The sequence below is a fragment of the Chlorocebus sabaeus genome, chromosome 5 (assembly GCF_047675955.1).
Source record: "Chlorocebus sabaeus isolate Y175 chromosome 5, mChlSab1.0.hap1, whole genome shotgun sequence".
Lineage (NCBI taxonomy): Eukaryota > Metazoa > Chordata > Mammalia > Primates > Cercopithecidae > Chlorocebus > Chlorocebus sabaeus.
Window position 1 is genome coordinate 69,087,389 of NC_132908.1, and position 11,083 is coordinate 69,098,471.

General features: G+C 46.3%; 1 protein-coding gene across 2 annotated transcripts in view; it reads left to right on the forward strand.

Moving 5' to 3' along the window:
• Nucleotides 1-11,083, forward strand: part of PMFBP1 (polyamine modulated factor 1 binding protein 1) — an 83,068-nt gene extending 71,985 nt beyond the window's left edge. Inside the window, exons 18-24 of one of the 2 annotated variants that reach the window (XM_073015534.1) lie at nt 3,972-4,136; nt 4,699-4,866; nt 5,173-5,340; nt 6,452-6,555; nt 7,084-7,158; nt 9,985-10,223; nt 10,753-11,083. In XM_073015534.1, coding sequence (XP_072871635.1) covers nt 3,972-4,136; nt 4,699-4,866; nt 5,173-5,340; nt 6,452-6,555; nt 7,084-7,158; nt 9,985-10,223; nt 10,753-10,769 — 936 coding nt within the window. In that variant the 3' untranslated portion in view covers nt 10,770-11,083. Of the gene's footprint in view, nt 1-3,971; nt 4,137-4,698; nt 4,867-5,172; nt 5,341-6,451; nt 6,556-7,083; nt 7,159-9,984; nt 10,286-10,752 lie in introns of those variants that run through there. The other variant, XM_073015533.1, reaches the window with a different exon arrangement.

An 11,083-nucleotide genomic window follows, 5' to 3' on the forward strand; every position in this document is an offset into this window, starting at 1 on the left:
AGCCAACTGTGGATCCCGGGCCACCTGCAGCTCCACTTCCCTCCCGGTTGGCACCTGGTTGCTGAGCCAGAGAAATGTTTCTTCCATATGTGGAAGATCTCATCTCATATCTGGTGGAGCCCCCAAGCTATCTGGGCTTTGGCATCAAGTCTTCCAATGTTCTGTTTTAGACCAAAGTTGAATGAATCCATTTTGGGGGGCAATTTGCTAGGGAACACTTCCAAAACTTGTCACGAAGCACAAAAAGGAGATGAAAGGGGGGACAGTTATTTTTCATTACACAAGTAAAAATGACAGAAAGGAGTAAATAGCATCTGACATATGCTAAGCACTGTGCTTGAATTCAGTCATGATTTATTTATCATCCACTTAAGCTCTTTACATGGCTTCCATCTGCTTTACTGCCAACAAGAGAGACATGATAGAGGAAAGAAAGATGGAGGGCCAAAGTCACTGACCAGCAAGTGATGGGATGAACCACTATTTGAACCTGAATTATCCAGTTCTAACACCTCTTCCCTTTCTCCCTCATGATAAGCAGCCATCCTTTCTCCAGCTAAATCCTTTCCACCTTTCTGGGCAAGAGAAAAATATAACACCTTGGTAGATGGTCTCTTGGGCTACAAATGAAAGGCCAAGCAGCCCTTTCCTATTATTGACAGTAATTAATTTATAAAATACTATGGAAATATTCTAGAATCAAAGAACCCCAGTATAACTGAGGAACTGAATTTGTAATTGTAATTAATGTTAAGCTTTTTTTAATGTAAATAGCCTCATGTGGCTAGTGGCTACTATATTATACAGCACAGGCCTAAGGCACTGACTATTCTCAGAGTTGTCCTCCAGAGATAATAATCTCTCCTTGAGTGTGATCTAGAGTTGAAGTCTGAGTCACTGAGATCCCTAAGGAACCTCCATGAATATATGGGATACTCAGATTCCTACGTGTTTAGTATGAACCTAGTGTCATATTTGCCAAAAGAAAGATAACCAAATAAATGTGAAAGTAAAAACAATAATTTCAGATTACCTTTAATAAGAATCAGGAAGTTAAGGGATGTGTGTGTGTGTGTGTGTGTGTGTGTGTAAGCATCTTCAACTTTTAAAAACATACCTCACATAGGAAAACTTAATTAATTGAAATGGCCATTAGAAAGAAGCTTTGATTATTTTTCTAGAATGCATTTCCTTTCATTAATATTCCATATTTTAATTTGAAAATTTTCCATTTGAAGCCAAGGCAATATACCTTGATATCTGTTTCGTCTCTTTGATTCTAGAATATGTCTACAGTATTTTATAAATTAATTACTGTCAATAATAGGAAAGCTCATTTATTTTTTACATATTCAGTCTGTATTTGGACATTTTATTGAACTCACTTATAAGTTGTAATTGTTTTTAGTTACTTCTCATGGATTTAAGTAGATGATTATATTATTTGCAAGCAACAACAGTTTTCTAATATCTCTTTGCAATATTTATATTTACTTAATTTTTCTTGCCTTATTGCATTGGACAGTACCTACAGTTTAATGTTCAACAGCAGCAGTGTTGGCAGACATTTGTTTCTGGATCTTAAAGGAATGCCTCTGTTTTAGTATGATGTTCCCTGTAGCCTTCTTGTTGCTGCCTTTAGCAGTTTTTTTTCAGTTTCACATTACTAAGAGTTTTATTAATATGGATGCTGAATTTTATCAAATGCTTTTTAAAAAAAATTATTGAGATGATTATATCAACCTTCTTAACCCACTTCCCATTTAGAAAGAAAAAAATTGCAGCTCACTGCTAGTGCAGTATTCTTGGGGCAAATGGGAAATGAGTTAAATAAATAATGTGGTGAATAAAATTAAGTAATTGATCCCAATTTTGGCCTACCCTTGCATTCCTAGTATGAGTCCTGATTGTGCATCATGTCTCATTCTTTTAATATAACATTTGGCACATTCTAAGAAGTGAAATAAGATCAGTATGATTGGAATGCATTGATCAAGGGAGATGTTGATATAGAATGAGATTAGAAAGGAAGCAGGGACAGACATTATGGCCTCTGTTAAGAAATTTGGGGTTTTATTCTAAAAGCAACAGAAAGCCATTGATGAATTTCCTCAAAGGGACAGGGGAGGTGATTTGATCTAAGTTTGCAAAATATAACTTTGACTACTGTGTGGAAATGGATTGGAGGGAGTGGTAGGTATGGAAGTGAAGAGACCATTTGGGAAGCTATTTCTGTCCAGGCTAGAATGGTATCAGTGAAGAAGGAAGGGAGCAAATTCAGGATGTGTTTTGGAGGTCTAGCTAGAATTCACCAGTCTAGCTGATGGAATGGATATGAGAGAAAGTGAGGAATCAGTGATGACTTCATGAAATTCACCTATAAAACCATCTAGACCTAATACCATTGACAGCAGAGAGAGTAGGTCTTTTATTAGAACTTTTACTAGAACTTCTTGATTCTATAATTCACATATTTCTATATGTAGATTTTTAGAATCTTTCTCCAAGCTAAACCACTCATGTTAGCAAAATTTTTTAAAGCTTCCATTTTAGCTTCTAGCTTCACTGTCATTTTTTTTCACCATCCTCAGTTTTAGTGTCTTACCTCTATACTGACATTTCTCATTCAGCCATCACTTATCAAGCACTGACAGTGAATTATAGTTTCTCCAGTGATTCCTCTGGTTTACTGGGCAGACCCTGCTGACTCCATGTTTTTCAGAAGTCCCCAGAAAAGATGCACTTCTGTTTTCAGAAGACCAAATTATTTCATCTTTAGGAATAGTTTCACCACCAGGGCATGTAAAATATAGTGTCAGAAGTCCAATCTACCACTTTTCATCTCACTAATTCCCAGGGCCAAAGGTACTCAAAATTCTATCTGAAAAAGTAATAAACTTGAAGCAGTGAACAGTTACTGGAGATAAAACAAGAAAACCCGAAAGAATGTGTTTCTGTGTGCATGGCCACTTTCAGATGCAGGTGTGCTAGAATACCAAAGAATACAAGTCAGGCATATGAATTTCTGTGGTCTCCCTCCAGCTTCCAGACTCAGAAGCAGGTATCTGTCCTGTACGTAAAGTATATAAGGTGGCTAGTTTCTCTGTGTGTCTATGACAATAACTCATAGTCGTATAGTAAAAGAAAGCCCTTCGTACATGTATCACCTCATTTGATCATCATAAAAACTCCATGAAACAAAATGATTTCACTTTGTGGAAGCAGAAACTGATGCTGGAGAAATAAGTAAATGATAGAACCTGGACCTCAACCCAGATTTTTCTGACTCCAGACTTCAACTTCCTTTTAACTATACCATGAATACTCATTACGAAGTTGAAAACAGACTTCAGTTTTTAAACACACTTCTACCCGAACTACATGTTCCCTAACATGTTGATCAATTGATCCCTAACTCCAAAAATGCAATATTTCACGTGACAGAACAATGACCATTTCTGAGCATTTCCTGAACCTCTGTCATGTGCCATGCCCTGAGTTACAGCAATGGGGAAACAGCAGGAAACAAAACACAGGCACAGTCCTGCTTTCATGGTACATCAAGTCTAGTGAATTACATCAGGAACTAAGTGAGTCATAAAACACAAAGGAAACGTTGTTATCATGTTCACTAACCTCAAATCGGATTCCAGGTCGTTATCAAAGACTGCAGAGTATGTGACACAGACTTTTTTGTGTACTTGGTATATCATGCCCCAGCACAGCTGGTACTCCTGGTGTTTGAGGGAAATGCTAACTAGAAAGGGAAATGTGGCCGGGGGTTGCAAAAGAGCCTGGAAAGACAGCTCTACCTTTTACAACGGTGAAGTGAAGATGTGAGTGTTAACACGGACTCTGCAGGTTGTTGCAGACAGGAGAGAGCCTAGCTCTTGTTCATTTCCTATAGGCACAGAGAATGCCTCTATGACCCTGAGCTGGCACCTTGACAGTTCTGCTCTCCCTCCCTAAAGATAGCCCTTCAGAAGGAGTCCTTAATGAGCCTGCAGGCCCAGCTGGACAAAGCTCTGCAGAAGGAGAAGCACTATCTGCAGACCACCATCACCAAAGAAGCCTATGATGCATTATCCCGGAAGTCAGCCGCCTGCCAGGACGACCTGACCCAAGCCCTCGAGAAGGTGAGGCCACACCCTCTAGTCTCCAGGGCTGTTTTCAGGCAAGGAAATGTCAAGGTAGCGGGAGAGGCACAGGAGCCAATTTCCTGCCTATTGACTGTCACTGGGGCCATCTCAAACCCTTGTGTGGGCTGGGATGTCTGTGCAGAGAAGGCCTGCTTCCTCTTTGTGAGGCTTGGAGCTCGGTGGAGGGCGGAGGAAGAGGCCAAAGATCAAGGCCAAATCTGGCAAGCCTTTCTGCCCATGGGTGACACGGGGGCAAGGTTTTCCCAAAGTCTGGATTGTCAGGGAAATTCACGCCCCATCCTGTGCTGATCATGGCCGGCCCATCAATTCATGGGATTGGAAAGGGTAGAAATGGAGGGAGTGAGTAGGGAGGAGAAAGCAGGGTACAGAAAACCAACCACTGTCATTTCCCACCCCGCTCTGGGAGACTAAGCAATGTGACCATCTGTTTCACCCTGGGCAGAGGACAGGAAGGGACTGGAACCCTCCTCCGTTCAGGACTCAGCAGAGAGGGCCAAAGGCTCTGATAGCCATTCGTCCTCTTTGTCTTTTCCGGAAGCTCAATCATGTGACCTCGGAGACAAAGAGCCTGCAGCGAAGCTTGACACAGACCCAAGAGAAGAAAGCTCAGCTGGAAGAGGAAATCATTGCTTATGAGGAAAGGATGAAAAAGCTCAATATGGAATTAAAAAAACTGCGGGGCTTCCACCAGGAGAGTGAGCTGGAGGTGACGAGCTGCCCGGGGCTTGGGCTGCCTTCCTCGTAGGGGTCCACAAGGTCACCTCTTGCATCCAGAATTATTTAGCACGAAGCCATTCCCTTGGGCTGATAGGTTCCTTCCACTTTCTTGGCTCCCTGAACTTCAGGCAGAGGCGGCAAAGATCGGAGCAGGGGTGCCCTCTGCTGGCTGCTGGGAAGAAAATACCCCCAACACATCTCCCAAGGCCCAGGAAGCACCCTCCGGCCTTGTTGTGGGTCCTGGGGTCAGGGAGGCCAGCTGGAGTCCCCCTCCTCACTTTGCTCTCCTGAGTAGGTGCACGCCTTCGACAAGAAGCTAGAGGAGATGAGCTGTCAGGTGCTGCAGTGGCAGAAGCAACACCAGAATGACCTCAAGATGCTGGCAGCCAAAGAGGAGCAGCTCAGGGAGTTCCAGGAGGAGATGGCCGCCCTGAAAGAGAACCTCCTTGAGGACGATAAGGAGGTGGGCATGCCTCAGCTTCTGCGTGCCTCCTCTCCACGCCTTCAGGCACATCCTGCGGCCACCCAAATGCCAGACAGCCCTTGGTGGGGGTGGGGGAGCCTGGGGGCAAAGGAAAGGTCACCCCCTCCATTTAGCACAAAGCAAGGGCCACAGCTGCTGGTTCAACCCACCCGTGTTCTTGTGACTTTGTTGATAGATACTGAGCAGAATGAAGGCCCCATTCTAGAGAAGAGACTGTTGGGTACACCAGCTACCCCTGACCTAGTCCACTGCGTACATCCTGACACTTTTGGCAGCCCTGGACCCTACAGTAGAATGGGCTAAGTGACCTTCTGGGCTTGTCCCAGGCCCACCTCCCTGAGCAGTGAAGTTCATGGCAGGAGGCCACAGGACAGCTCAGGTGGTCACTGGGCCTTTGCTCGAATTACAAAGAAGGCATCTTAGGCCAGGCACAGTGGTTCACACCTGCAATCCCTACGTTTTGGGAGGCCAAGGCAGGAGGATTGCTTGAGTCCAGGAGTTTGAGCCCAGCCTGGGCAACATAGCAAGACCTCATCTCTACAATAAGTTTAAATGTTAGCTGGGCATGGTAGCCTATGCCTGTGGTCCCAGCTACTCGGCAGGCTGAGTGGGAGGATAGCTTGAGCCGGGGGGAAGTTAAGCTGCCATGAGCTGTGATTACACCACTGCACTCCAGCCTGAATGACAGGGCAAGACTGTCAAAAAAAAAAAAAAAAAAAAAAGAGAGAGAAAGAAGGCATCTCTTCCTCTTCCTCCAGATGTTTTTCTTCCATCGGTTAGAAAATTGGCTTAGCATACTTCTTTTTTAGGAGTCACTTTAATGCCTTCACACTGGAAACCAGGATTATAAATGTACGAATCTACTGTGTCTCTGCTATAAATGGTGCCTTCTCAGAAATGTCACCTTTGTGTGAGATGCTACCCACACAGCCAGAGGGGGAGGCCTGGTGGCAACTCCACAACTGTGGCCTCGGGTTGGACAGCAGAGTCGAGTTTTCTTTTCCCAGGAAGACAGAAGAGGCCTGACTCGGAAGGAGGGATGACAGGCCTGTGCTCCCACCTCTGACTGTCTCGTTTTCTTCTACCCAAGCCCTGCTGCCTGCCCCAGCGGTCTGTACCCAAAGATACCTGTAGCCTCTACCGAGAGAACGATCAGATTATGACTAGCTTGGAGCAATGGGCGAAACAGCAGAAGTGAGTATGGGAGGAAAAAGGAAGGCAGGGTCCAAGGCCTGGACTGAGCCGAGGAGCCACACGGGTGCTAAAGATGAGTCACACACACACCTGCACTCCTGGAAAACAGATCCAGTCTCAGCCCACACCCACGGGACGGGAATAAGATGGAGAGGAGGGCTCAACCCTTCAGGCAGGTCTGGAAAGCCCTGCTGACCTGGAAACAGCAGCGGCAAGGAGGAAGGAGTGCTTTGCTGTGGCTCTGATGTCCTCCTGTCCCGGGATCCAGCTTCACTGCCTGGCCCTCTTGAACTCATTCCCTTGAACTCACCTGGGCTGACAGGCATTTTGCATAGGAGTTGAGTTCAGAGAGTCCACTGAATGCCCAGGTGCTAGGAAGGCCCCAACTCTGGGGACAGGGTGATGCATGGGGGGCCTGGGATGCAGCTGCCATCTTACTGAGAATCCAGCGTCCCATTCAGCCCGCTGCACCCTTGCTCACAGGAGGCTGGCAACTGGCCACTCTTTTCTCCTGTGATTTTATTACAGGGTCGCCAATGAGAAACTGGGAAACAAGCTCCGAGAGCAGGTGAAATACATCGCCAAGCTGAGTGGTGAAAAGGAGTAAGTCATCTTACACTACCCCGGCTGCTTCCTGGGAGCTGACTGGAAGGGTCAGTAGGGAGCCAGGGCTGGCTTTAGCCCTTGATAGGGGGATCAGCCCAGGAAAGTGCTTCGGAAAGACCTCCAGGTCCCGAATCTGCATCTGTGTCACCTTGGGCATATCACTTGACCTCTCAGAGCCTTAGTTCTCTCACCAAAAATCCAAAGGGAGTTTAGTAGTCTTTTTGTTCCTTCCTGCTCTCATGGTTCTCAGAGGTCAAGGATGCTAAGCAGGGAACAGGCAGTGAAAGGCAGACTGGATTAGTTAGGGCAGGAGCTGAGCTGCTCTAACAGATCCCAAGTGAAGGAACAAACAAGGAACATCTCTTCGTGAAATCATCAGGTGAGCAGGCCAGGTTGGAGGAGCCCTTCTGTTCCACCTGTTCATCTGGGGGCCTCTGGTCTTGCTTCCCCTCATGGTCAAAGCTGGGTCCATTAAGAGGGAGGTATGCGAGGAGTGTTACCAGTTTGAGAATGGAGGTGAAGGTATGAAGATCTAAAACCGAGATTTTGGAGGTGGCAAAGTAACAACTAACAACAAGCCTTAGGACAGCGCTTCCCATCCTTTTCTCAGGGAACACTTAGAAAACGACAATACCTTACATAACACCATGGATACTGTGCAGCTATCAAAAAGAATGAGATCGTGTCTTTGTAGAAACATGGATGGAGCTAGAGGCTATTATCCTTAACAAACTGACACAGGAATAGAAAACCAAATACCACATGTTCTCACTTGTAAGTGAGAGCTAAATGATGAGAATTTATGAACAAAAAGAAGGAAACAACAGACACTGGGGTCTATCTGACGGGGGAGGGTAGGAGGAGGGAGAGGAGCAGAAAAGATAGCTATTGGGTACTGGGCTTAATTCCTGGGTGAGGAAATAATCTGTACAACAAACTCCTGTGACATGAGCTTGCTGATGTAACATGTACCCTGAACCTAATAAAAGTGAAAATAAAATAAAAGTGAAAAAGAAAATGACCACAGTTTAGGATCACTTGAGGCCAGGAGTTTGAGACCATCCTGGGTGACAGCAAGGCCCCGCCTCTACAAAAACAAATTAAGAATTAGCCTAGCCAGGCATGGTGGTGCACACCTACAGTCCCAGCTAATTGGGAGGCTGGGGCGGGAGGATTACTTGAGCCCAAGAGATTGAGGCTGCAGTGACCTATGTTCACACCACTGCACTCTGGCATGGGTGACAAAATGAGACCCCATCTCTAAAAAAGAAGGATAAAAATAACCACATTTGTTTGGCATACTTGTGACAAAGCTGACCAAGCAGTGGCTGCCCCAGAGCCTTGCCCCTAGGGCTGTGGGCATCTCCAAACACCTGGAATCCATTCGTGGCACCCCAGGTGGAAAGCCCTATTCTAGGCTTTGGCCTTGGGTACATGGCAGAGTTGAAGAGAAGGCTGAGACCTTTGGAATAAGGAGGCCAAGGAATTGAGAAACCAGGACGTGGATGAACTGTATGGGATATTGAAGGCTTTCGAGATGCTGACAGGAGGGGGCCAGAGAGCCAGGGAAGGAGGGCACTGCTGAGACCCCCTCTCCAGACCCAGGGGCACTGGGAGTGAGGGGCTACTGGGCAGGGGAAGAGGCGTCCTCAAGGTTGGCCAGCTTTGTAGAGAGGAAAAGGGTAGAGCATATGCCCAGAGAAGAGGTTGAGGATGAATTCTCTACTTGATTTCCTCTAGAAAAGACCATGAAACTTTTTACTGGGGTGTAACTAAAAGAAAAGTTGTCAGACTCTGAAGGTAACAGATAACTTCAGTCTTTTTCTTCTGTTGTGCCAAGTCCAGGAAGTTCTCTTTTACAAAGAACTCACTCTTGAGTTTTCCTGTTCTTATTTGAAAGAAAAGCATCTTTTAATGATAATAGTAGCTCAACTAATACATATTTTTGCTGTGTGTGAGGTACTGTCTAAGTGTTAACACGTATGAGCTCATTTCATCTTCATAAGACCTCCTGCGTTCAGTATAGTCATGATCCCCATTTATGGATGAGGAAAGAGAGGACCTGGGAAACTAAGTAACTTGCCCCTGGTCTCAAAACTAGTAAGTGGCAGAGTCACAATTCCAATGTGGGAAGTCTGGTTTCAGAGCCCACTTTCACCCACTGCCCTCAACATTGATTTGGAGACACACAACAGTGATAATAAAAGTTGCCGTTTATTGAGGCATGGGGAATGTGCTAAATTATCTTTCCCCTCCTCTGCATGGCAGCCTCCATTTCCTCATCTGTAAAATGGGGATAAGTAACTTGCCCAAGTTCTTGACAGAGCTGGGATCTCCTGTGCTCCCGACTCTTCAGCAAAGGGAAGCAGAGAGAATGCGAGCTTTGGCATTGGTGCTGGGTGAGAATGTTTCCAAGGCATGGCCATGAGAACCCGAGGACACATGATCACAGTTGTCCCTAACAGCCTTCTGGTTCTTCAAGTCAAATTTCTATCATTTATCAAACCAGATCCTCATATGAACCCCAGCAGTCAGGCCAGGCCTGACTGTCCCTGTCTGACAGATAAGAAAACAGGCCCAGAACTGGCAGAGTTGGGCAGGAGTACCAGCTCCTGGTGTACTCGGACCCCAGGCCTGGGCTTCTTCCACAGTACACATGTAGGCCTCCATTTCTACAGAGCACGTGTAACAGCCCAGCTCTGAACAGACCCACGTGGGCATCTGTGCTGTCTTCCCTGTGACACCTTTATCTGTCCTTTCTAGCAGGGAACCAAGCAGAGCCAGCAGCCCCAACACAACCCGTCCTTCCTCTCCTTCCTACAGCCACCTCCACAATGTAATGGTCCACCTGCAGCAGGAAAACAAGAAGCTGAAGAAGGAAATAGAAGATAAGAAGACGAAAGCTGAGAACACAAGGCTATGCACCAAAGCCCTAGGCCCGAGCAAAACAGAGTCCACACAGAGAGGGAAAGTGTGCGGCGCCTTGGGCTGGAAGGGGTTGCCCCAGGACGGGGGTCAAAGAATGGACCTCACCAAGTACATCGGGATGCCCCATTGCCCGGGTACGTCTGCCATTTGTCAATAAAATAAGTGTGTTTTTTTCTTTAAATCACTGGATTGAGAGTTCAAGTAGGAAGAAGAAAATAGGCCTTTTGTGACCTCAAGTCATTTCTTAGCTACTTGGGACCAAAGATTGTTGTTTTCACATCTGTAAAGGGAGGAGGCAAATTAAGACCCCTTCTGATCTAAGAACATCTGAAGCATACCCAAGTGCCTCACATCTCAGACCTGTCCCTTCCCCTGTCCCAGACCCATTTTAGGGAACAGGAAGTAGAGGCATCTTCCTTCTACATCTGGAGACCCCGTAAGAGCACCCCAGCCACCTACCTAGCCTGGGTCCACAGCCACCTTTCCTGCCACCTGGAAACTCCATGTTACCCCAGAGGCAAGAGGTCACCTGCGGCAGTCACCAGGCAGAGCTGCCTGGCCACGCGGCCAGTCCTTGAGGAGTCACCTCCATCACAGTTAACGAGGTGATTCCTCAAGGAATCTCCTCAAATCAAAACTCTCATTTCCTCCCTGTTCCCTCAGGTTCCTCGTATTGCTAGAATCCACATCTAGCCATGAGCAGCATTTCCACGCGTGTTTCTTCCGAGGACAGTGAGTTCCCAGCCCTCCCTCTCTCTTGACCTGGATCAGCTCTTACGGGAATATATCACGGTCCCAGCCTATTTTGCAAGACACTAACGTTCGTTGAGTTTTGCCCACTTCCTGCCATGGAGTGAGCTTTAGAAGCATACATCCATCTCCAGGCCCAAATATGAAATAAAGACATGAGCATGAGCACAGCGGTTGTGGTGAGCTCTTGGTGTCTTGCAGACATTTCTGCCCTGCAATCCCCCAGCAACATGTTCATCCTGTT